The 27,578-nt window shown below is 42.3% G+C and overlaps 1 protein-coding gene and 2 non-coding genes across 3 annotated transcripts in view; all 3 read right to left on the bottom strand.

The window, feature by feature from the left end:
* Positions 1-2,788: 2,788 nt before the first annotated feature.
* Positions 2,789-27,578, bottom strand: part of PUM1 (pumilio RNA binding family member 1) — a gene marked incomplete at its 5' end in the record, with an annotated part of 132,180 nt that continues 107,390 nt past the window's right edge. Inside the window, 8 exon segments of the mRNA NM_001134123.1 lie at positions 2,789-3,297; positions 6,581-6,773; positions 11,054-11,175; positions 11,902-12,027; positions 15,225-15,362; positions 20,038-20,166; positions 22,142-22,271; positions 23,605-23,872. Of these exon segments, the coding sequence (NP_001127595.1) occupies positions 3,166-3,297; positions 6,581-6,773; positions 11,054-11,175; positions 11,902-12,027; positions 15,225-15,362; positions 20,038-20,166; positions 22,142-22,271; positions 23,605-23,872 (1,238 nt within the window). The 3' untranslated portion in view covers positions 2,789-3,165.
* Positions 5,625-5,710, bottom strand: LOC112131329 (small nucleolar RNA SNORD103/SNORD85). Its single transcript, XR_002913424.1, has one exon. It is a non-coding gene; the product is annotated as a small nucleolar RNA SNORD103/SNORD85 (small nucleolar RNA).
* On the bottom strand, positions 19,020-19,105 carry LOC112131328 (small nucleolar RNA SNORD103/SNORD85). Its single transcript, XR_002913423.1, has one exon. It is a non-coding gene; the product is annotated as a small nucleolar RNA SNORD103/SNORD85 (small nucleolar RNA).

Below are 27,578 nucleotides of genomic sequence, written 5' to 3'. Positions count from 1 at the left end.
GGACTTGGTAGCAGAGTAATGGTGGTCAGAAGAGGGGGTGGCCCAGAGCCCAGGCCGCTCCATGAAACTCAATCCTGCAAATGGAGGGGTCTGCCTCCATGCCTCACATGATGAACTAAGGGGAAAGCTTTATTGATCAGAGTTGGTCTATCAAAAGACTTGCATCAGATACTAGGACCTGTTTCCACACATCTGTGAGATAGGGATAGCTGCATTCTTCGCAGGGCTGTTGGTTCCCAGAACAGTTGTTGAGAATATGTAAAAACCATCTCATGGGTGACTTGACGCAGAGTCGGTTCACAACAAATGACATTATTATGTAAACTAATGAACAAAGATAGTTTTGTTCATCAAAAACTGGGCAGGAAAACTGGTATCATTTATTACACCAGTATGCTGGACACTGAATTTAATTGCCATAATTTCCCATGACACGACAAGAGAGCCACTTTACATAGATCTGTTACCTTTGGTCCACTTCCAGCAAGGAATTTGGTGAAAGATGAGGTGAACTAACTTGCCCAAGTGCACACGGAGTGGCGAGACCCACATGTGACCCCAGGTCAATCTGACTGGAATCATGGTATCAGAGCAGCATGGACTGCAGTTCCCAATGCCTGCAGCATGCCACCTCTGCAAGCGCCATGATTGCTACTGCAGTGGGGAATGCTGGGAAAGGGCCCCAACGACAGCTGCTGAGGCAAAATCACGTGCTGGACTGGAAACCTGCATCCCCTCAGCTTTCTTTTCTTCTCCCCCTATTCCCAGGGCCTGTTAGTGATTAGCCCTTCCCCTCGAGGGGCCCATGTGAAGTTTCTTCAACCATCCTGAGGCTCCACTTCCAGACACCAGCTGGTGTGGGCTCCCACCTGGCCTCTCTGGCTGGACCCAGCCTGTAACTGCCAACACTTACCAAACCTGCCCCTGGAGCAAAGTCGGTGAAGAAGGGCAGATGGCATCCTCAGGCCTGGGCCTGGGCCACAGGCACAATGGTAAGCTCCAGCCTCCTGTGTTACAAGCTAGAATAGGCTCCCCAGTCTAAAGACATGAGCATGCTTGGACATTGGACCGCTTGGCAGGCCTCAGTAGTGGGCACAGGTTGGCAGGGTGCAACTGGAGCAGCCCAAACAGAGGAAACGAGGAGGAGAGGCCCAGACAGACGGTGCTATAACCCAGACAGCTCATCTGAGGGGCCCAAGGAGAATATTCTGATGTGCAGAGTGAGTTGGAAATCTGGATTTGTATGTGCAGTATCTTGATTCTGAATGGACTGGGCAGGCTGAACCAAACATCTTTGGTTTAAATTGGGCTCAAAGAGCCATCAGTTTGACACCCCTCCCCGCACCCTCACAAAACAACAAAACAAGCAGTAAGAAGCATGAGCAGGAAAGGGCTGTCCTGGGGAACTACAATGGGGGTGGGGCGGGGGGGAAAGTTTAAAATAAAGCACAAACCCAGATTCCAAAGTTCTGTATTTTTCAAAATAAAGATCACACATTGTTTAGAGACAATCTACACAAGAGTTACAAAAAATAGTTGCCCAGGCATAAGCATACACAGGTTTGTTAATTATACACATATGGTTACAAGTGTGCTTGCAAAAAAGTTCATTGGAAATATACACAAGGCTCTGGAAATGTACACCGTGTAGTGTTACAATTCTATATTCAAACAAGGAAAATTGACAGTATGTTACATTCACTTACAAGTAGACAAAATGCAAAATACAGTTCATCTTCTGTACAAAAGGGAAGGGCGATTCACACTTTACAAGGTGAGAGGGTCTCTGATTGTAAGGAAAGCTCGGGCAGGGCTAGACTTTTGCACGTCCTTTTGACTGTCACAAAATCAAAACATTACTTTTTTAGGATTAAAAAAACACTAGTGAGAACTCAATCTTGAATAACATTTAGAAAGAATCTCGCTATACTTGAGACTAGATGACAAATAAAACCAAGCTACTTTTTTCTTTTTAAACATTAACTAGGCTGTATAAAGAACATTTATTTCTTCAAAAGAAAAAAATTTACTTCTGGTTGAAATTACAATTTACAATATACAACACTATATGCTACGACCATAAAAGGTGAGAATATACACTGAATGCACAGGGCTGGCTAATTCTCTTTTCTTACCAAAAAACGTGTTTATGTTGATTCAAACTTCTCCACATTTACATTACAGGTATACAAATGTACAATTGTACAATCAAAAGTATGTTCGACTACTAGGGTACATTATAGATACAGATTAGACATCAAAACAAGAAAATACTACAAATTTGTATATATGCAAAGTCTACACCAAGTATACACTATATATTTATAGAAGCAAGACCAAAAGCAGAGTTGGATTTTTTTTTCTCATGCTAAATAATCAGATTTTACCTTTCAATGTTAATAGAAAAAAATCCAGTAGGCAGTAAACAATCACACCCGCCCAGCCTCAAAAGACGTTCTGGGTGCTCGCATCTCCTCCTCACGAACAGCCTTCTTCAGCATAATATAGTCTCCAAAAAAGGCATTTTTTAGAATTTCATAAACTTAATGTCACAAACTGAAGCTTTAGCAACTCTGAAACCTTTTTCATTATATATATATATATATATATGTATATATATTTTTTATAAACAGTGTTAAATGCCAGTTTGGGGTCATTTAACTACAATTCAAACTTCTCAGGTTTTTTTGTTTTTGTTTGTTTTTTACTAAAATGAGGAGGTGGGGAAGAGCTATTTGCAAAACTTGCCGGTTCAGGCAAATGAGCTAAAAACCTTTTCTTTTTTTTCTTTTTTTTTTAAAAGCTTTTTTTTTTGTTAAACCAACCACCCTGAAAGTTTCCACATGTGAAATATAGATACAACAGTGAACAAAATATGTGGCCTCCCATGTACATTGGTTACCTATGTACAAGTATCCTATACACCAGTAAAACAGCAGGGCAATTAGTCAATTAAAAAAAATAGTACATGTTATGTGTAATAAAATTAAATTTACAAAGGCTTTTCCACTCGTGGATTTGATTCCTTTTTTGGAGGAGGGAGTAATCCTGGAGCAACCACTTGCCCGTCTCAGACTCTACACTAGAACATTTCTGGTTGCTGGTTGGATTTGCCAGTGGGCCAGTGAGGTCAGCGGGAATGAGGGAACAGCGGGTGACACTGCCTCAGATGATACCATTAGGGGGGCCACAGATGGGCCCTAAGTCAACGCCGTTCTTCATGTAGTACTTCTCCAGCTTGGCCAGAATGTGCTTGCCATAGGTGTACTTACGAAGAGTTGCAATGTGGGGCCGGATCTGGGGAGGAAAGACAGTCTGTTACATGGCCTGAGACGAGACTTGGGGGCAGGCTTCCCGGACATCCATTTGCATGTCATGCATCTCACACACACACACACACACACACACGCACGCACACCCCACAGCAATACCTTTCACTGGTTCAGCCCAGTCCCCTGACTTCTAGAACTATGGCAACCCATGAGATGAGGAGAGGAGCTCCTACCCTGAGTGGTGCCACAGGGCCTGAGGACCCTGGAGGCTGGGTGGCCATGGGCCACTCCCAGGACAGCACATGGAGAAAGTGCATCCTAGCTGGGAAAACACACTGCCCACCACCCGCCAGCTGCACAGTGCTTCCCTGCAAGCATGCACACAGGCCCCTCTGGCCCCATGCACGGCATCCAGACTCTCCTGAGCAGTCGGGGTTATTTCTGGGCACCAGAATCCTGAGCTCACCACTTGACCCTGTCTCTCCAGGTCACAGTGGATACAGAAAGCTAATCAATGACAAGAAGAGAAATGACGAACATCATGAGCTGGTGTGATTATCCCCATCTTACTGACGGAAAACATGAAGGCAGAGTGGTTAAGTCACTCAGCCAAGGTTGAATGGCTAACAAAGGACAGCACAGATAGCTGAGCCCAAACTGTGTGGCTCCTCCACAAATCAGGTTTCTCCCCACTGTGCTCTCAAGGCACGCCCGCCACACCAGCCTCATCCCTCATGCTCTCCGACCTATGCTCTGAGTCACTTCTCCAAGCATTCCTTTCTGTTCTTCCTTCCCTGGGCTGATCCATTTCAAGAAGTCCTACATTGCAGAAAACTTGAGAGGTGCTTCTTCTCTGGAAGCCCCTTTTTTCTGTGAGCTCAGGGAGCATTCTACATACCTCAGCTGTGTCTGCAATCTTTTGCTTAATTATCAATCTTTCCATATAAACAGTAAAGGACCACAGTTTATTCATCAGATTCCCCATCCAAACCTGCACCTGTATACATAAACACACTGGATAAATGTACCGCAGTAGACAGAGGCTCTCCAGGTTGAGAGCTCCATGAGAGCACCAATTTTTGTCTGTTTAGCTGTGTCCTCAAAGCAAGGAAGGGTTGATCTGGTCTAGAAATCACCGTGCATGCTTCCCAGGACACAGAGCTGCATCGGGTGTCACATTCCCACTTCGGAGCCTACAGGGGAAACTGGCTGGGGGCAAACAGTCCTTGGTTCCAGTTTTACCTCCCTTAAACTCACCTGTAAAACGGCATATGCAATAATGCTACACTTTCCTTTCAGTTGTAGTACTATGTTACTAATGTTTCTGTCGTGAGAATTTGAGGTTCAAGATCCCCTTGCTTTTGGTAGCTTTCCTTTTAGAAAATAACCGAAATCCAATCCATTCCTCCGTCCCTGGAACTGGCTGCTGACAAGTCCAGGCACTTCACCTTTGTACTTCCCCAAAACAAAACAAAACAAAAAACCCCTAACAAGCCACACACACACAACATGCTGAACTCCATTTTTTATTGGATTTAACAAGAGGTGAAACGTTAATTACCTGCTTCTCTCCTTGTGTCCCTTTTGCTGAAAAGGATACCACTTAGTAATGGAAGAGCTGAAAAACTAAGAGGGCTTCTCGGGACTCTCCCCATCAACTCCCTCAGCCAACCAACTGCTAAACCCTACCAATTCTAGCGCCCTATTCTGTCCACTTCTCTTCAATCCCAAACCATCACCATTTGGTGCCTTGACAGCCTCCCATGTGGTCTCATCACTGCCTCCCTCCTCTAAACTACAAAGGCCACATGGCAGCCAGGACAATTATTTGAAAAACAAGTGTGATTTTGTCACCACACTCCTCCCCCACTGAACTTGTTTTACTTCTTCAGATACAACACGGTCTGGTCTCTGGCTTCCAAGTCTTCACGCACCATGTTCCCTCTTCTGGAAAGGGTCATCACTCTATGAAGTATCACTCCGTTAGAAAGCCTCCTCTGTACCCACACGTTATAGAAGACACCCTGCCCATTCCTGGACAACCCTTTCCCCTGTACTTCTCCAGCGTCCCAGTAACTATCTGTGCACAGCACTATCCCGTTTACCAATACAACCCTGCTGAGAATAGGACCTGCTGTACAGCAGGTGTTTAGCACTGAATGAATGAATGAATGAATGAATGAACATGTCTTAAGCTTCTACTTACCTCCAACACTCCCTCTGCCTTCACCAGCATCCTGAAAACCTACAACTTTAAGAACTTGGGACTCCCCCAGCCTTCAACTGCCACTGCCAACATCAGTGCAGTGGTTTGGATTGGTTTAGCTTGACTCAGGGGTGGCGGGTGTCTTGTCTGGCTCAGAACTTGAGTCCATTAACAAAGATTCTCATTACTGAACTTTGTTCTCAGTGAGGGCAAGTGGGTCATCATTGCCAGACAATGGCCAACCAACCCCTCAATTGAGAAGGGCTCAGTGAGTTCAGAGCCCAAAAGCTGCAGGCTCAGATGAGAAGCACCAGAGGCTGGAGGCACTGCCTAGCACAGACACAACTGTAGCACACCCTGCCTGTGGGTCTGTTTTGCCTCCTGGGCCCTGTGGTGTCTGCAGTGCTCACTGGACCCACGCCGTGACTTGTCGAGAAGCTGTGGGTCTGTTCAGGTGACTTCTCTTTCAGTTGCCCACTCACAGCACCTAAGTATTCTCATTTCTGTTCCTTCTTCCCTGTCTAACTCTTCTTTAGCCTTGCCTTCTCCTGCAAAGCCGGCCCTCAGGGACTCTGGAAAGGGTGAGGGGTCCTTCTCATGTCCTCACCACTGCTCACCACCATGGCTCTTCCCCACCAGAATGCACTCTGTGGGCAGGGATCAGGTGTTAGTCATCTCTGTGCTGATGAAGTCTGGCATAGAGTGGGCTTCAGGTCAATGTACCAGGCTATGCACCATGCTGGGCAGGCCCTTGTTCAACAGATGTTGGTGGGATGAAAGAACAGGAGGGAGGAGTGAGAAAAGGAAATGAGGCAAGTTGATTTGTTGGACTCATAAGCTGATTCTCTAGAGATCAGGGATGGAAATACTCTAAAAAACATAGCTTAAGACTCTCATACCAGTGTGGCTATTGATAACGGAGGGTTGGCAAATGTGTAAGGACAATGGTGACTCCACATAAAAGAAAAACAGAACACAGCATGGGACAGAGGTCTGTGACAAACTCTTCAAAAACAGCAAGGCACCCACCCTCCTTTTTTGTTTCAGAAAGGAAGCCAAGGCCTTGCACACTTTCTCTAAGACGCTGCCCAGCCCAGCCTACCTTATGCATGACGATCTTCCGCTGGCCTGGCTCCGCCACGTCAATCATCTTCTGGACCACGTAGTTGGCATACTGGTCCTTCATCATGGTGTATAAGGCACTGTGGGGACCGTCGTTCATGGTGCACACCTCATCGATGAGCACAGCGCGCTCCGTACGTGAAGCGTGAGTAACACACTTCTCCACAACATTGCTGTAATGAGATAAAACCAGGGACAACTCTTACAAGAGGGGCCCCTGTTAGTGAGGCTATGCTTGCCTAGCTTCTGCCCTGACCTCTGGACCAGCAGGGAGAGAGAGCTATTTAACATTTGAGGAAGATGAGTCGCCAACTATCTGACTCTCTCAGTCTCTGACTCTCCACCTGTGCCATCTGTGGCATCCAATTGTAGGAAAGGGGGAACGTGGCATTAAATCAGATTTTTTCTCCAAACCACGGGGACTATAGAGGGTGATCAAATTATACACTGCCATACTACTGCATACTGACCACCCAGAGAGACCAGGTCTTCAAGGACATGGGATCTGGCCCTCTAACGGGTAAGGGTAAGGAGCCCAGGTAGGTGAGGAGACTTAAGCACAAGGTTCAGGACACTGGTTCACCACCCAGCTGGTTATTATTTTAACACTTACCAAAATCTGTCCATTCTTTCCTCACCTCTGTGAGTTCACCAAGGCCAGGAATGAACCTTACGTATGGCTATCTCCCTGCTGCCAAGCAGGGCATGGTGGTGCGGGACTGTAGCTACTTGGGAGGTTGAGGCAGGAGAACTGCTTGAACCGGGAGGCGGAGGTTGCAGTGAGCCGAGATTGTGCCACTGCACTCCAGCCTGAGCGACAGAGCGAGACTCCACCTCGAACTCCTGACCTCGTTATCTGCCCACCTCAGCCTCCCAAAGTGCTGAGATTACTGCCTGGCCTCAAATAAGTAATTTTTTTTAAAAAAAAAAAGGTAAAAATAGAAATTTTAGAAAAGGAAAATATAACATCTGAAATAAAATTTACTGTATGGCTTTAATAGTGGATTAGAGATGACAGAAGAGTCAATAAACTTGAAAACAGATCAATAGAAGTAAACAAAAAAATACATCAGTGGCTTTCAGACATTTATTTTTTATTTTATTTTCATTTTTGAGACAGGGTCTCACTCTGTCACCCAGGCTGGAGTGCAATGGCATGATCTCGGCTCACTACAACCTCTGCCTCCCGGATTCAAATGATTCTTCTCCCGCCTCAGCCTCCCAAGCACCTGGGATTACAGATGCCCGCCATGACACCAGGCTAATTTTTGTATTTTTAGTAGAGACGGGGTTTCACCATGTTGGTCAGGCTGGTCTCAAACTCTCAACCTCAAGCAATCTGCCCGCCTCAGCCTCCCAAAGTGCTGGGATTACAGGCATGAGCCACCGCACCCGGCCCTATTTTTATTTTTGCAGAAGCAGGATCTTGCTGTGTTGCCCAGGCTAGTCTTGAACTCTTGGCCTCAAGCAATCCTTCTGCCTCGGCCTTCCAACATGCTGGGGTTACAGGCATGAGCCACTGTTCCTGCTTTCAGACATTTTTGATGGTGACCCAGAGTACAAAGTAAATTTTTCCACCATTTGAAAAAATTTTTGTTTGAGACAGAGTCTCGCTCTGTCACCCAGGGTGGCGTGCAGAGGCACGATCTCGACTCACTGCAACCTCCACCTCCTAGGTTCAAGCCATTCTCCTGACTCAGCCTCCCAAGTAGCTGGGACTATAGGAGTGCGCCACCGCGTCCAGCTAATTTTTATATTTTCAGTAGAGATGGGTTTCTGCATGTTGACTAAGCTGGTCTGGAACTCCTGGCCTCAAGTGATTTGCCTGCCTTGGCCTCCCAAAGTGTTGGGATTACAGGTATGAGCTACTGTCCCCAGCCCCTATTTTTTCTTTTTAAAATAAGATTCTCGGCCAGGCACGGTGGCTGAAGCCTGTAATCCCAACACTTTGGGAGGCTGAGGCAGACGGATCATGAGGTCAGGAGATCAAGACCATCCTGGCTAACATGGTGAAACCCTGTCTCTACTGAAAATACAAAGAAATTAGCCGGGCGTGGTGGCAGGCGCCTGTAGTCCCAGCTACTCGGCAGGCTGAGGCAGGAGAATGGCATGAACCCAGGAGGCAGAGCTTGCAGTAAGCCAAGATTGCGCCACTGTACTCCAGCCTGGGCGACAGAGAGAGACTCCGTCTCATAGATAGATTAGATAGATTAGATAGAATAGATAGATAGATAGATAGACAGACACATACATACATACATACATAATTTTCTACTAAAATCTCCTATCTTTTCATTCACTACAGCATATTTTCCTTTACATCCTGAGTATATTTAAACAGCTGCTATATAATCCTTCTTTACTAATTCCAATAACTGGGTCATTTTAGACTACCCATTGATTTTTATTTCTTTTTTCTTGAGTATAGGTCACATTTTCCTATTATCCAGATAGACACTGCGAATAACAGGCTACAGAAACTCAGACTTCTGCTATGTTCCACCAAAGAGAAGTGTCCTCCACTCCTGTTTTAGTGCAGTTAACTTGGCTACAGTCAAACTACAAACTTCTCCCATACAGTAAGCAGCAGCTGAAATCCCACTTCAATTCTTTTAGCCTTAGTTGGAAATGTGGTTCAGGGGTCAACCGGACTTGGGGGAAGGTTAAAATTGGGCCCCCCATGAACCCCTGCCGGCTCTCTATCTTTCTAGGATTTCTCTTTGTTGTTGCCCTGAGGATTGCCTATTCCAGCTTTAGCTGCCCAGCATGGAAAAGACTGGGAAGTGACCACAGGCTAACAGCCATCAGAAATAAGAAATTTCCCCAGTGCAATTCTCTTCTTCCAAATGCCAGCCCCCACCTCTCTGGTCTCCACCTGCCCTTTGGTTACTCTCTAGTGTCTTCAGGTAGTTCTTGTATTTTTGTCCACAGTTTATACATGTTATCAATGGGAGGAGTGGGCCCACAGTAGCTACTCAGTTATTAATTCTAATTGTTGTAGCTGGACTTGGTGGTGCGCACCTACAGTCCCAGCTACTTAGGAGGTTGAAGTGGGAGGACTGCTTGAGCTCAGGAATCCTAGGCTGCAGTGAGCTAGGATTGCACCACTGCACTCCAGCCAGGGCAACAGACTCTGTCCCTCAAAAAAATAAAAACTTTTTTCTTTAATTGTTTTTGAATTTGTTGTAGTATTAATTAATGCTTAGGCTATATCCAAGGGTGAGAAATTAAATACTGTGAACAAAAATGTAAACAGGAGACTGACCCGAAGAAGAGAACCCAAGAGATTCTGACTCCCATTCCTCAGTCCTGGCAACTGGTCAAAAGGAACCCCCCAAAACAAAACAATATAAAGTCGTAAGAGATAACCCTGATAGGGATAGGCTATGGAGACACTGGATCTACAAGTACTTTCATTTCTTTTCTCTATTTTTCCATGCTGTGACATGTTATAAAATTTCACAAATTTAAAATTAATAAGGCCACGTACTGGTGGCTCGTGCCTGTAATCCCAGCACTTTGGGAGGCCTAAGTGGGAGGATTAAGTCCAGGAGTTCAAGACCAGCCCCTGGCCAACATGGTGAAACCCTGTCTCTACAAAAATACAAAAAGTAGCTGGGTGTGGTGGCGTGCGCCTGCAGTCCCAGCTACTCAAAAGCCTGAGGTAGTAGGATCAATTGAGCCTGGGAGGTGGACCTTGCAGTGAGCTGAGACTGTGCCACTGCACTCAAGCCTGGGCAACAGAGAGTGACCCTGTCTCAAAAAATAACATAAACAAATTAAAAACATCAAGGTTGTATGAGTCCTGTCCTGACTTGCAATTTATTATAAAAACCAGAGAAGAATTCCAAAATAAAAATAATTCCAAAATAAAAAATAAAAAACACTATGTTATGTGGGCAGTAGGACATATACAGTATCTTCTCAGAAGACCATACCACTATCCACATGGAAGGGCCATTGATTCCTTCTCCAACCTCTGCTACTTACAAGTGACCTAAGACACCTTTCACAATCTGGGAATAACTACTGCATTTCATTCTTGAGCTTGCACAATATGAAGACTGGAAAAGAGATCCTAAGAATACTAAGGCCTCTACATAGATATACATATGGTAAACTGCCTTTCTTTCAGGTGCCAAAAAGGGAAACTGAATAAACAACATTTCAGAATTCCAAACAAACAAGTTAATAAAATATTCAGTTCATCAAAGTGTAACACTTACATTCTTTAGTAACATATTCCCCAGATTTCAAAGTGGCTGACTCTATCAGAGTAAGAAGCCCACTAAGGGACCGCTCAGAGTTTATACTTTGTAATAAAACTATTTGACTTTTTAAGCTATATATACTTTGAAAACAACAACAACAACATTAAAAAATAAGATAATTATAGTTCAATACTACTAATCCTCTCTTCTGGGAAATAGTCCTTGTAACTCAAAGCACATACCTTGCAAATTTGTGCTGACTCAATACAAGTACATTGCCTCGGATTTCTGCTACAATTTTGCTTTTATCCTCAGGACGACCATGCTCCAACACATGTTGGATTACATAATTTCCATATTGATCCTGTTTGAGAAACAGTAAAAGAAATAAAATGTATGTGAAAGGCAGTTCTGTGGGTTACCTAAGTCCTTATATCTAATTAAGACCTATCTTTCTTTTAGCATCATAATGGTTTATATGAATACCAATGAACACACAATTTTTAAGACAGGTAGTAACATTTTTCTCTATTATTACAAAACAGGAACATATTATTACTAGACAATAGAATATATATATTCATTTTTAAAACGGGAGGGAGTGTTATGGCAATAAATATTCATTTTTCTCAAACACATATACAAATGGTTCACTGCACCTATCTATAACAGAGAAAAACTGGAAATATTTATGTCCAACAAAAAAACAAGGGCATACCTAATTATTTAATCAGTGGTATAAGCAGAGAATGTATCAAAGCTAAAAACAAGAAATCAACAAATCAACTTATTTCATTTAACAATTATGAAACAGAGACCCAGAGGGATTAAATGTCTACCTAAGGTGACACCACAAGTACATGACAGAGTTCTGGAAGTCAGATCTCCTGACTCCAGGGCTAGGGCTCAATTCACTACCCATATTCATAAAACACAAACCAAGCTGCTCTGAATACAAATACAACCACAAGATTCAAGGGTATTTAAAACACATTAACCTCTTCTGGAACCTACACTGACAAAACATACAAACTCTGGCCCTGCAAGAGCCCACAGGTGTTCACAGTTCCGCTACTGGCAACTCCACTACCTGTACAAGCTGCTCTGTGTGCTGGTGAAGCTCCTCTAAAATAGGGAGTGTCTGGTCAGGGAGACAGTGCTCCAGGATTCTCTGAATCACTCGGCAGCCATAAGGATGTGTGGACAAGGCAAATACCTAAGGGTAGACAAACACAAATGAGAAGCAAAAATGACAGTCACCACCTTCAATGCTTCAGTATTGTTTATATATATAGATGTATTATCCCACTAATCTTCACAAATTAACTTAATGGCATTTAAGTTCTCTCTACACATAATAAGGTGTGTGTGTATCAATAAACTCATCACTTATCTATTTTAGGAATTCATAGATGTGCATAATTCAGAGCTGAAAAGGACTTTTCCAAGCCTCCAAGAAACAGATAGCTAGTCAAAGTCACGAAAAACACACTTAGTTAAGAGTCAAGTGTGTCAACTGACAACCTCTCCAAAAGACAGCGCTAACAACAGAAAAGGGAAGGACTGGGACCAAATCCTGAATGCTTTCACACCGCCAGAACAACCAGAATGCAATGTTCTGATTTAACTGTGACGTTTTTCAGCAATAAGAAAAGATTCTTTTGCTGGGTTTGGAGCAATAGAAAAGCACACCACCCTTGAGATTCTGCCCTTCCTAGCTTAATGGCATACACCTCACAACTGCAATCAAGAATGATAATAAGAGCAATAATAGCAGCCAACACTTACTGGATGCTTGCCAAGTGTAAGTCATCACACCCAGTGCTTTCTGTATGACTTTGTTTTGTTTTGGAGACAAGGTCTCACTCTATCACCCAGGCTGGAGCGCAATGGTGATCACAGCTCACTGCAGCCTTGAGCTGTTGCACTCAGGTCATCCTCCTGCCTCAGCTTCCCAAGTTGCTGGGACTACAGGCACTTGCCACCACATCTGGCTACTTTAAAAAAAAATTGTGTGTAGAGACTGAGATTCGCTATGTTGCCCAGGCTGCTCCTGCACTCCCAGCCTTAAGCAATCCTCCCACCTTGGCCTCCCAAAGTGCTTGGATTACAGGTGTGAGCCACTGCACCTAGCCTTATGTGTGACTTTATACATGTAGCTTTATGTTTACAATTGTAAAGATAAATAGTATACTGTATGGTTCTGCTTGAATTTAGCTTTATAAAAATGCTACGCTTGTAGTCTGGAGCAACTTGATTTATTTCACTCAACATTATGATTCCCATGTTCATTTACAATACTGTGAGTTTCTGTAGTTTATTCTGCATGGTATATACAAAGAAATTTTTTTTTTTTTTAATTACACAGAGTTTCACTCTTGTTGCCTAGGCTGGAGTGCAATGGCACCATCTCGGCTCACTGCAACCTCCGCCTCCCGAGTTCAAGCAATTCTGCCTCAGCCTCCAGAGTAGCTGGGATTACAGGCACCCAGCTAATTTTTTGTATTTCTAGTAGAGACGGGGTTTCACCACGTTGGCCAGGCTGGTCTTGAACTCCTGACCTCAGGTGATCCACCCGTCTCAGCCTCCCAAAGTGCTGGGATTACAGGCGTGAACCACCATGCCCAGCCATGTATATGACATTTTTTAAAAATGCAATCCCCTGCTCATGGTCATCTGGGTTGCTTAAGTCTTTTCAGAGAATAATGGTGTTTAAACATGTCTAAATAGGTCTCGTGGTATACATGTACAGATACTTCAACAGGATCACAGAAATTATGAAGGTTGAAATTTGAAAGACAATACTAAATTATTTTCCAAAATGGTTGTGCCAATGTCTATTCCTACCAGCAGTGTACCTCATTCCTGTCAGCACATAGCAACTGATAGGTAAATAATAGTCTATCATTTGTGGCTTAATTTTGCATTTTCCTTGTTCCTAATGGAACTGAGTAGTTTTTCATGTCTACTGGCAATTTGTGTTTCTTCTATGAAATGTCAACTTGTGTTCTGGGCTCACTTTTACATCATGTTGTATCATTTTCTTTCATTACAGAGAGGTTCTTTATACATTCTAGTTATCAATCCTTTGACCGTCGCATCTTGAAAATATTCTCTCCTGGTGGATTAATCGTTTTACCTTTTTTGTTGTATAATTCCATAAATGTAACATCTTAATGTTAAGGTAAACAGATCTACCTCTTTTTCATTAACTCAGAAACTCCCAATAACCACGTGGGTTGCTGTCAGTGATCAACCATTGTGGTCATTGAGCAAACAGCAAAACCTAAAGATTACTACACATCACATATCACTCTATACTCAGCAGTACATAAATTATACCTGAAAATCTATGTGCTTTTTCTCATTTTTCCCCCTTCCCTAAAGAAAGACCAATTTCACACACCCAAAGGGGAGCTGAGTTTTACTGTCCTGTCCCACCCACCTTAGGAGACTGTAAGGACTTCGTGTTTCGGGGGGAAAAAAAAAAAAAAAAAAACTATAGCCAATTCAGAAGCAATTCTGGAAAAAGGTATTTATATATAAAAGTAACAATCTTACTTGGAAGCTGAAGCTAAGAAGAGATTTTTGATATACAGGAAAACAGGAGAAACTAGAAGTTATCTCTGGTTATTTGGCCATTTAATACAATTCAAACCAACCTGGACTGCATCCCCTCCAAAAAAATTTAAGCAAAAAGCACCTTGTTATTTTAAAGATATATTCACACATGACCTACAACATTAGTTCCATAAATTACCTGAATTTTAAACCAAATTTAAAACGAAAGCACTGAAATATCAGAATAAATAGTACTTAACCAAGGGAAATAATTTATTCTTCAAATATGAGATTTCATCTTAGAAACTCTTATGATGGTGTTTCATCCCAATGTGAGCAGACAACTGCATTAATGGCGGAAAGAAGGCCCAGAGACCCAGACACTTGGCAACACATAGACAGGTACCTGACAGTACTATACAGGACTGCTTTTTACTGCACGCTAAAGTACATTAAGATCAGGCACAGTGGCTCATGCCTGTAATCCCAGCAACTTCGGGAGGCTGAGGCAGGTGGATTGCTTGAGTGCAGGAATTCAAGACCAGCCTGGGCAACATGGTGAGGCCGCTGTCTCTACAAAAAATTTAAAAATGAGCCAGGTGTGGTGGTATGTGCCTGTAATTCCAACTACTTGGAAGGCTGAGGGGGGAGGATTGCTTGAACCTGGCAGTTCATGGCTGTAGTGAGCCGTGATGGTGCCACTGCACTCCAGCCTGGGCAACAGAGGGGGATCCAGTCTCAAAAAAAATAAAGTACATTAAGCATATTGAGAACATGCCACAAATCCTACTCTGTTTTCTGCTCACAGAGGAAATAAATTTGTTTCCATTATTTCTCTCCTGGGTCACTTACCTGTCCCTTAAACGCATCGATGATAAATTGCAAAGACTGGGGCTGTACACATTCAATGCATTTCTGAACCACATGATTGCCATTCTGATCTTTCACACACTTCAAGACATGGCCATCTAGTTCCCGAACCATCTCATTCTATTGGAGACAAAGAAAGCACCACCAGAATCACAGCAAGCAAACATGTGGACAAAGAATATTCTTTTCACCAAACATGAAAGCACTACTGAACAGAGAATCTGTGATGATGAAAGTGGAATAGCAGCTGTGGAACAATGACAACAGGGAAACAAATGAGGACCTGAGTCTTTTCAGACATTAGCAAATTTACAGTAAAATTTCTAGCAATAAATTTACTGTAACAATAACCAGTAACCAAAAAGATCTCACACCTGTAAAAACAAAAAAACAAAGAAAAGCCTCTTAAGAGTGCTTTTGTGTGTTTTTTTTTTTTTTTTTTTTTTGAGATAGAGTCTTGCTCTGTTACCCAGGCTAGAGTACAGTGGCATGATCTCAGCTCACTGCAACCTCCGCCTCCCAGGTTCAAGCAATTCTCCTGTCTCAGCCTCCCGAGTAGCTGGGATTACAGGTGTGTACCACCACACCTGGCTAATTTTTGTATTTTTACTAGAGACGGGGTCTTGCCATGTTGGCCAGGCTGTCTCGAACTCCTGACCTCAGGAGATCTGCCCTCTTCGGCCTCCCAAAGTGCTGGAATTACAGGCATTAGCCACCGCACCTGGCCAACTCTTAGAGCTTAAAAAAAAATAAAGGGTAGACATCTTCAAATATAAAGGAGCCTACATCAGGAACAGATACTCCTTAATTTATGAAAGAATTACATTCCAATAAACCTGTCATAAGTTGAAAATATCATTAACTAAAAAATGCATTTAAATATCCCTAATTTACAGAACATCATAGCTAATCCTAGGCCCTCAGAAGTGCTCAGAGCACTTACAGTACCCTAGAGCTGGACAAAATTATCTATCACAGAGCCTATAATTTAAAAAAATAATATATCATAGGCCAGGTGCAGTGGCTCATGCCTGTAATCCCAGCAATTTGGTAGGCACAGGCGGGCAGATGACAAGGTCAGGAGTTCGAGACCAGCCTAGCCAAGATGGTGAAACTCCATTTCTACTAAAAATACAAAAATTAGCCAGGCATGGTGGTGCGTGCCTGTAATCTCAGCTACTCGGGAGGCTGAGGCAGGAGAATTTCTTGAACCGGGGAGGGGGAGGTTGCAGTGAGGTGAGATTGTGCCACTGCACTCCAGCCTGAGCGACAGAACAAGACTCTGTCTCAAAAAAAAAAAAAAAAAAAAATTATTTTACATATATACTTATATACATATATATATAATAAAAACAATAAAAAAGATTCAAAGTACAGTTTTGAAAAATCATAAGTCAGGGGATATTTGTACACTGTATTAAAGAATTTCTACATGGCACACAGCCATAGTCCCAGCTACTCTGGAGGCTGAGGTGAGAGGATCACCTGAGCCCAGGAGTTTGAGGCTGCAGTGAGCTATGGTAACACCACCAGAAGCCTGGGTGACAGAGCAACACCCTGTCTCTAAAAATAAAACTAAACCAAACTAAAGAATTTCACGTACAATTCATCGTGTCTTTATTATGATAACCCTGTAAAGTATTACTAGTAATGATACTAATTAAGCTAGAGTTTACCCTGGTTAGGAATACCTCTAAGCGTGTAACATGTTTTAATTAAATTTTCCTAACAATCTTACAGAGTGGACACCACCATAGATGGAGACACCAAGGAAGAGGCAAATTAAAAGACTTACAAAACTATAGACACTAGATTCCCAAGACTCAAACCCAAGCAATCTGGCTGAACTGTATGGTAAACCATTATGTCAGTAAACCAAACTGTCAACAATACATTATCCTGAACACCCCACCTCTGCTGGTATATAAAAGAAACTGAGACAGAGGAGGCTTAAGTCACATATTTCAAACTATGGATAGAAAGTGACAGAATTAGAATTCTAGCTTAAGCTGTGACTCCAACACCTATGATCTTACTACTAGGTCATAGTGACTGCAGAGTCAGCAGGAATGGTTCTCAATTAATGAAAAGTGTGCAAACAAAGGAAGTAGATGAAATGGCCAGAAACTGAGTCTGTGAGTAGGAAATGGGTGATGGTAACAGGATATATAGAAAGAGAGACACTGGGATTTTGACTGGAGCCCTTCCCCCAAACTCATTGCCCCAGGTCTTAGGTATCTTGAAATTAAATGCCTGCACCATGGCTATACCTGGTGCCTCCTGCCCAGTTTCCCTGCTGTCTCCAATCTCTGTACACTGGCTAAACTATGCTGCCAGTAGATTTATGTTAGAAGACTGCAAGTCACATCAAAATAGTGATGTCAATGAATGCAATGTCTTAAATGCCCAAAATGTTGAGTACCAAAAAGCAACTAAGATATCATCTAATTAAAGAAATTAAAGATTACACTGGAAGGGGCTAAAGAAGCAAAAGGCAAGAGACACAGTGATTAACCAAGTGTCAGAAGGGAATAAATTTTTTTTTTTTTTTTAAACAGGGTCTCTTAGGATCTGTCACCCAGGCTGCTCACTGCAGCCTCAACCTCCCGGGCTCAAGCAATCCTCCTGCCTTAGCACCCCATGCAGCTGAGACTATAGGAGTGCACCACCAAGCCCAGCCAACTTTCTATAGAGATGGGGTTTCACTATGCTGCCCAGGCTGGTCTCAAATTCCTGGGCCCTAGCAATCTACCCACGTTGGCCTCCCAAAGTGCTGGGATTACAGGCATGAACCACTGTGCTGGGCCCAGAAGAGAATAATTTACTCTGAAAATACAATTACGGGAATGATGGGAATTGTGGGAATAATTATGACAATGAAGCTTATACAAAAATAAAGTCAAGGAATACTTATAAACAAAATGAAGGAGAGATGGCTTCCCTGGATATTTTTGTGATCCAGAAGAAATAAAAATTCCAACAAAGATGAGTTAATTTTACCTAAAATGATAAACTTGCATCTAGAAAAGAGTAAAATAATCCACGGTAGGAAGCATAAGTCAGGCCCAGAACAAGACACCACAGAGAAACATGACCAGAAAAAATATGTGCAAAAATATAACACAGGAAAGAACAATAGCTGGGTATGGTATCTCACACCTGTAATCCCAGCACTTTGGGAGGCCAAATCAATTGAACCCAGGGGTTCAAGACCAGCCTGGGCAACATGGTGAAACCCCATCTCTACCAAAAATACACACATTAACCAGGGGAAGTGGCGTATGCCTGTAGTTCCAGCTACTCAGGAGGCTAAGATGGGAGGACCACTTGAGCTCAGGAGGTTGAGGCTGCAACAAGACACAATTGTGCCACTGCACTCCAGCCTGGGTGACAGAGTGAGACCTTGTCTCCAAAAAGAAAGAAAGAAAAACAAGAAAATTAAAGAAGAAAAATTCAACTATCTATGAAAATCCAAGAAAAATTAAAATTGGCAATGATCTGAACATTAAAAGAAAATTTAAAATAGCTTCACACTTGCTTCTAATTACTTATACTTTCTTATTAATGCTACGTCTCTAGTACTAAGCACTGAATAAATGAACTCCAGACCTGCTCTATCTCCAACATTCCTCTCTCCCTTCACCAGCATCGTGGCACATACCTATGAAACTTATCACTTTAAAAACTTTGGACTTCTTCAGCCTTTAACTGCCACTGCCAACATCAGTGCAGTGGTTTGGATTGGTTTAGCTTGACTCAGGGGTGGCGGGTGTCTTGTCTGGCTCAGAACTTGAGTCCATTAACAAAGATTCTCATTACTGAACTTTGTTCTCAGTGAGGGCAAGTGGGTCATCATTGCCAGACAATGGCCAACCAACCCCTCAATTGAGAAGGGCTCAGTGAGTTCAGAGCCCAAAAGCTGCAGGCTCAGATGAGAAGCACCGGAGGCTGGAGGCACTGCCTAGCACAGACACAACTGTAGCACACCCTGCCTGTGGGTCTGTTTTGCCTCCTGGGCCCTGTGGTGTCTGCAGTGCTCACTGGACCCACGCCGTGACTTGTCGAGAAGCTGTGGGTCTGTTCAGGTGACTTCTCTTTCAGTTGCCCACTCACAGCACCTAAGTATTCTCATTTCTGTTCCTTCTTCCCTGTCTAACTCTTCTTTAGCCTTGCCTTCTCCTGCAAAGCTGGCCCTCAGGGACTCTGGAAAGGGTGAGGGGTCCTTCTCATGTCCTCACCACTGCTCACCACCATGGCTCTTCCCCACCAGAATGCACTCTGTGGGCAGGGATCAGGTGTTAGTCATCTCTGTGCTGATGAAGTCTGGCACAGAGTGGGCTTCAGGTCAATGTACCAGGCTATGCACCATGCTGGGCAGGCCCTTGTTCAACAGATGTTGGTGGGATGAAAGAACAGGAGAGAAGGAGTAAAAAAATATGGAAGGTGGGTTGGATGAAAGTTTGACTTGTTGGAGAAAATGATGGCTTATTAGTATTTTACCTGCTTTAACTAATGCGGAAAAAAACCACCTATAAAAACTGAACCTATTAAAGGCTAAGTTCTAGCCAATGGAAGAGTATTGGATACCACAGGTTTTAATACAAGATACTTGATCTACAATAAGTTTAAATTATTTGCACAGTTCATGCTTGCCATGCACAAAAAGGCAGCCATAAGCAACAATGCAAAACCATAAAAGAAAACTGAAAATTGACAGAATTACAGGGTTCACTACATGTACCATGGAGAAACATCAAACACCAAGAGAAAAGTTAAAGGGGAAACTTACAATTACCTGCTGGTCTGAAGGAATAAACTCAAGAGCTTTCTGGATAACACGGCAGCCATACATCTGTAGTGCCAATGACAGGACATGGCCTCGAATCCGTTCTGCCAAAGCCAGCTTCTGTTCAAGACTGCCAAACTAAACATAATGTGTGGGTGAACACCATTACTTAAGTAAAAGGAAATAAACCAGAGAAAGCAAAGCATTCATTATTCTGCATCAACCACTGGCATAACCTCTTTTAGCCCTGATACCCGTGATTAACTAAACCTTTTATTTAAAGAGCCATTGTTTCTTCAAGCCAGTAGTTCTCGGTCTCTAATTATGAGTAACCCTTTTTAATGTTAAAAAGTTTCTCGGATACCAAACAATAGTAGTTTCACTATTAATATCTGCTAAGCAAACACATAATTCCTCAAAGCTGTCATTAATTCATACTATTAAATGAATCCGGCCAGGTGCAGTGGTTCACACCTGTAAACCCAGCACTTTGGGAGGCCGAGGAGGGTGGATCACCTGAGGTCAGGAGTTTGAGACCAGCCTCGCCAACATGGCAAAATCCCGCCTCTACTAAAAACACAAAAATTGGCCGGGCGTGGTGGCACACTCCTGTAACCCCAGCTACTCCGGAGGCTGAGGCAGGAGAATCACTTGAACCCAGGAGGCAGAGGTTACAGTGAGCTAAGATAGTGCCACTACACTCCAGCCTGCCCAATGGGGAGAGACTGTGTGTCCCAAAAAAAAAAAAGAATCCATACACTTACTGCCAAAGCACACATGGACACACTGTTTCGAAATAGTATTCTACATCATTAAGAGAATTGATTTTTTTTTTTCTCCTATTTACACAAGGTAACAGAGTCAGGAGGGGAAAAATTAGTAGAATCAAGAAGTAAGGCTACACAATGTTAAAATTCTACTTAGAATGATTTTCCATCCTTGGCTTTTTATTTTCATTTGAATCACATAATCGTGAGACTGGAGGAGACTTTATGAATTCTCAGCCCATCCAACCTCCTCATTCTCCCAAGGGAAACTAAGATCCAGAGAAGTTCTCGAGCTTGGTCCAAATCATATGGCTATAATCCATTGTACATTTTGTCACCCCAAAGTGCATCAGCCTCCAGAACTAAAGAGCTCAGTATTTTTATATATGTGACAAAACGGCAGTGCAAAGTCATTCTAAAATCAAAAATACAAAAGTCATGTTTAGATTGGTTTCTTAGTCCAAAGCTGAAGAATTCAGGGTGAAAAAAACATAAGTCTTCATGAAAAAACTTTGGAAGGTAAAATTTGAGTACGTCATTTTTTCATCTTCATACAAATCAAACAGGATGAGATGTTAAGACATTTACAAATTTGTTTTGTGTTAGGTAATGTGCAGAATTCCAGCATTTTCCTCCCCATACCAGACTCCTCATCTCGAAGTTTTGTGCCATTCTGCATCTATAACTTAGGGTTGCCAATACCAGATAATAAGGACTACAATGGTAAGCAAAAAAAATCCCTGCCTCTCTGAAATTTTACCTTACTAGAGGGAAAAGACATTAACCTAACAATCTCATTCTTTCCAAAGACAATGATAAAACAAGTGAACATTATTCAAATTAACAGAAGTAAAATAGGAAATCAAGGCCAAACGATCAGCCAAGAAGCAGCATTTAACAATTCTTGTGACCCTAGCTGATAATGAAACATACTGGAGTTGGTATCCAAAGACAATTCTCTAAGAACCTTAGAAAAGTTTGTTTTTGGCAATATTTTATTGTGATCCTGCTAAAACTACTTTACAAGGATTATTTCCTTCTTAAGTGACATGTTTTGTGAAACTATTGTAACAATCTGAAATAATGTGCTGGCTCCTAAATGGGGACACCAGTTTTCAAAACACATTTCCAAAATAGACTGGCATTATCTGCTTGGGTATTTAAACCATACAGAATAGATAGACTGCTGCTAATGAATTGGAAACACACTAAAAAGCTCTTCAAAAAGACCACACATCCTTCATTCTGAGGACTGGAATGGGACTGCTATGCTTAAAAAGGCTAATGAAAATCAAAATGCTCTGCAGATTCTCTTAAGTCAAAGGATAGAAAGAACAAAGGCTTACTTCAAAGAACTTCTGAATGACGTAATTTCCAAACACATCCACCATGAGCTGGTAGGCAGCCTGGAGGATTTCATTGAAGACAAGCTGGCGCTCAGCTGGTGTGGCACGCTCCAGTTTCAGCTGAATGAATCTGAAGTACAAAGTAAAAAGGGCAATCACAGCACTGAAGGAAGACCTGGAAATACGTCAGTGTACCTCGGTTTATAGACTGCATCCGTTCTGAAACATGTGAGTGAGCGTGTATGCACACACATGCACACAATAAACCAAACTTTATTTGAATGAATCACTTGAACTCCCTTGAAGAATTTTTAAATAGAGGAAGAAGGTCCTAACTTAATTGAGCTTTGAAAATTACATATAAATCTTGGCACATTTCATTCCAGTTGGGCATGCGTACTGAATCTTATTTATGTGCAAGGTGGGAGGGAAGACGAAAGCGGGGGGGCGAGAGGGGCAGGGGTGCAGGAAGAGAGGAGGGGTGGAGGGAGACATAACACAACATGTACCCTACTTGACTTTTTTCCTTTAGAAACCAGCCTCACATCAATGAACTCAAAGCTTACAGTCCTTACTATATTCTTTAACTTATTTTCATATAAAACAGTACTCATCAGCTACTCGGGAGGCTGAGGCGGGAGAATGGCATGAACCCGGGAGGCAGAGCCTGCAATGAGCCAAGATTGCGCCACTGCACTCCAGCCTGGGCGACAGAGCGAGACTCTGTCTCAAAAAACAAAACAAAACAAAAAAACAAAAACAAAAACAAAACAGTATTCATTATCTTCTGAAGTAGTAACAGTCTGCCTTTTTTTAGTCCAAATGACCACTATCAGGAAAATCATGTTGCCTCTGAATCTAGCCTATAGAATTCAAATACGAGAAATTTTGGCCCAGTAGCAAGCTGGCAGAACTTAAGGAGGAGGTAGCTTCTGTAGAAACTGTTTCACTGGACACAGTATCAGAGAAAGAAACAGAAACAGAAATGGGAAAGAAGGATGGGTGCTGTCACCATAATTATGCTCAATCCCCAGGACCAGATTCGCTTTCTGTGAAGCCCACTGAAGCAGCCCAACAGGAAGGGGTAACCCAAACCAAATTCTGTCTTCTATAATAGTTTCTTCTCTCATCTCTACATAGACTGTCACTTCTACAGAGCGGAACAACAAAGAAAGGTGGTAGAGCTGTCTTACTCCTCAGCACCCTAGATCAAACTTGTATTTGAATAGCAACTCTTTAAGAGCAAAAGATTCTTCATAATGCTTAAAGCAGCCAAAGTGTATGTATGTCTTTGTGTTCATGTTTGTTTCTTAAATCCCTATGAAATAATGTGATGCAAACTAAGAGGCACGCTTTTAAAAAATTACTATATGGCAATTTATTTCAGTAGATACCCATCTGAGCCAAGACAGTTAAGGCATTACAATTTCGGGTACCTTAAAGTGCCAAAGCCAAGTACTCACCTGGACCCATGCTGGTCTTGGGAAAATTCCATTATATGTCCAGCAATCTCCCGCAGTTGTAAATTGGGGTACCGGTTGTTTCGAAAATCTTCCAAAAGCCTGCTCCTGCCAGAAGGCATGACATCAGACATTCCATATCGCAAACGAGAGGAAGAGAAAAGAGTGCTGCTCGGGCTGAAGAGGCTGGAGGCGCTGCTTGCACTGCGGTACTTGGCTTCAGCGCCTGGAGCAGCAGAGATGTATCTTCCACTGCCGTTCGTGAGTCCTCCTGTTGGTTACAGAACAGGATAACTTAAGACCATTCTTCAGCAACTTCATTCAAGAGAGAAAAAAGCATTCCCACACCCGAAAGCCCGCACCATTTCTGATTTCTTCAATGCTGTTGTTTTTGTGTTAAGACAATTCTATTAGCGTCATGACTTTCGTAGGTCCACTCAACAACCTGGAAGGAAACTTTTGCACAAAGATTGAGAAGGGAATGCTTTTACCGTTGATGGTAGACTGCTAGTAAGACTGGAGCAACAGTTAGCATGGCCCCTAGTAAATGAAATGAAGAAGAAATGTGCCTACCAGGTGAACCTAGCACCTGAGCACCAGCAATAAAAACTCAGAAAATGCAAAATACACTCAGACTTGAGTGGTTTTCCATTCTGAGATCTGTGGAGATTCCTTTCATTCTTGAATAACCCCCATTTCCATCTGAAACCCACTCTAAAAAATCAGGCATCCAGATTGGTCTGTTTTATACAGGGGATCCCGTGAAAAAGCTTTCTTTGAAGGAATGATTTTGCCACTAAATACAAGTGTGAAAATCACTAAGACGTTCCAGGCCATGGATGAGACATAATGAGTACAAGACAGGAGATGCCTTAAAAATGAAAAATTTTCGAGTTTTCATTACAAATGGACAGCTCTTAACAATTTCTATTGTGACATAGCCTGAAATGACTGTAGTTTCAACAACCTTCATGCCACCAATAATGCTGTTTTGATGGGTGACAAAGGAATAATTGTGAATCACAGATAAAACAAACATATGACCAAAAGGCGTATCAAAACATATAGCAGGCCAGGTGTGGTGGCTGATGTCTGTAAACCCAACACTTTGGGAAGTCGAAGCAGGAGGATGGCTTGAGCCTAAGACTTCAAGACCAGCCTGGACAACAGAGAGAGACCCCATCTCTAAAAATAAAATAAAAATAAAAAATTAGCTAGGTGTGGTGATACACACCTGTAGTCCTAACTACTTGGGATGTTGAGATAGGAGGATCACCTGAGCCCAGTAGGTCGAGGCTGCAGTAAGCCATGATTGCACCACTCCACTCCAGTCTAGGCAACAGAGCAAGACCTTGTCTCCAAAAAAAAAAAAAACCAAAAACAAACAAACAAACAGAAAAAAACAGTATAGCAGCATAATAAATTATGAGTATTTTAAAATAACAAAATAACAGGCCAGAGACGGTGGCTCACGCCTGTTATCCCTGTAATCCCAGCACTTTGGGAGGCCGAGGTGGGCCGATCACAAGGTCAGGAGATCAAGACCATCCTGGCTAACACGGTGAAACCCCGACTCTACTAAAAAATACAAAAAAAAAAAAAAAAAAAATTAGCTGGGCGTGGTGCCAGGTGCCTGTAATCCCAGCTACTTGGGAGGCTGAGGCAGGAGAATAGTGAACCCGGGAGGCAGAGCTTGCAGTAAGCCGAGATTGTGCCACTGCACTCCAGCCTGGGCGACAGAGCAAGACTCCGTCTAAAAAAAAAAAAAAAAAAACAAAAACCAAACCAAACCAAACCAAAAAACAGTTCTTATTTTATTTTAAATTTTGATTGCAATAGAAAAAAGATGCCAAGCCTTTCTGGGGTTGTTTCCCCCACCTCCTTTTAAACAAAAAGGCCAAAGTAGGTAAGAAATATTACATAAACCACAAAAAGTTTAGATGAATAACAATTAAAAATCCACGAGAAAAGTCATCCAATCTTAACTACTTCTCAACTCTTCACAAGTCTTAATAAATGTCTGGTTTGGGGTTTAATGGTAGCCACAAAAAGATACTCAGGCTGGACTTCACAGAATTCCAGGGCCCAGCTTCAAAAGTCTGGGTCTCAATCAAAGTGATGAAACCAAAAGAAAATGACTCAATGCAGAAATTTGTAAAATATTTACTGAGCATTTGTCCTAAGCCTAATTCTATGTTAGAAGTTTTTCATATACACTTTCTCTAGAATTCTCACTGGCATTTTGGAAAAGGAGTTTGCAATTCCCATTTATGTAACAAAAAATTAAGCCCAGAGATGAAATGTTCATCCAAAGATACAAAACCCAAAATTGTCATGGCCAGAATTCAGAACAGGGCTCTTGACTCCAGGGTCAAGGCCCTTTTGGGGTCTGAAATTCATTTTCTGACTCAGTTTCATCAAGTTTTCTTGTTCTACAGAACATTCTTGTCAAATTCCACAGTATTTCTGAATTCAAATGAAAACTGATTTTTTTTTTAAGGAAGAAAAATATGAAAACAGTAGTCATAAGACTGTTTTGTTTTTTTGTTTTTTTTTTTTTTTTGAGATGGAGTCTTGCTCTGCCACGCAGGCTGGAGTGCAATGGTGCAATCTCAACTCACTGCAATCTCCGCCTCCCGGGTTGAAGCAATTCTCCCACCTCAGCCTTCCAAGTAGCTAGGACTACAGGCGTGCGCCACCACGTTCGGCTAATTTTTGTACTTTTAGTAGAGATGAGGTTTCACCATGTTGGCCAGACTGCTCTCAAACTCCTGACCTCATGTGATCCACCCATCTCAGCCTCCCAAAGTGCTGGGATTACAGGCACGAGCCACGGCGCCCGGCCAAGACTGTTCTTTATTCCATTTCAGAAACAATTCTGTCTTACCTGTCTGAGGCTGGGGAGAAATGGGCAAAGAGGTGGTAACAGGGTAGGTTGGCACGTATGGGGAAAGTGTGGCAATCTCAACAAACATGCCAAAGAAGAAGGTATGGGGCGAACACACAATGTTTTGAAAACAATTTAAAGGGATTTTAAGAAACTGGTCACTGACCAAAATGGAAGGTAAATTATAAAGGAGCCAGGTCCTTGGTGACAATGTTTAATGATGAGACAAACCAACCCTGAACACTGCCCTACCACTATACTTCCAGTTATAAAGGCCAATAAAAGCACTTATTGTTTAAGCCACTCTTTGTTGGATGTTCTGTTATTATGGGCAAAAACATAATGACTAATCCACACACAGGACTGGACTGAATAACAGTTAATATGCCTACAAAAATGGTTAATACATTTACCGTGAAGTTTTGATTTTTGCCTCTTATCTCCTTAGATGTCAGACAAGTATATACTACAAAGACATTCATACACACACACAGACACACAGCTTTTATTACTAAGAAATATAGACATCTTTGAAGAGAAATTTTCCCAGATACTAAATTATAAATGGCAATGGCAAACTGACAGTTCACAGACATATTTTATTTGAGCCAAGCAGTACTTCTTTCAACATTAAGCCAAAGCTTAAATTTTTGCTCTAAATTGTAATTATCTTGTTTTTGAAAAAAATGTGTGACAAATAGTAAATATTTGACCATCAGTAAGTATTTGTTGACTGAATCTCATTTAGATGGCGAATGCACAAATGTGCTTTCTGATTCACAAGATTCTGAATACCAACATGTTCTTGCACCCAAACCACTATAGCTCTGGGGGTTTGGGTGCAACACTCTGGAAGTGTTTAAATTTGCAACTGTTTTAAAAGAAACATTTCTCATAAGGCTTCAAAGGGACAGTGGTGGATTTCACAGGAGTGTGCCCTATGACAACTTTCCAGACAGTAAGGGCTTAAATGTTTTATTTAAATTAATAAGTGCTTCAGCTATTTTGCATAATTGTATATAAGGGATTTCTGCCAGTGGTCATGTAGTATGTTATGCCCTTGCTACGTCGAATGTTCTCATTTACTTGC

The sequence above is a fragment of the Pongo abelii genome, chromosome 1 (genome assembly GCF_028885655.2).
Source record: "Pongo abelii isolate AG06213 chromosome 1, NHGRI_mPonAbe1-v2.0_pri, whole genome shotgun sequence".
NCBI classification, from domain to species: domain Eukaryota; kingdom Metazoa; phylum Chordata; class Mammalia; order Primates; family Hominidae; genus Pongo; species Pongo abelii.
Note: the sequence above shows the minus strand (reverse complement) of the source record. Positions and strands in the feature narration are given on the sequence as shown.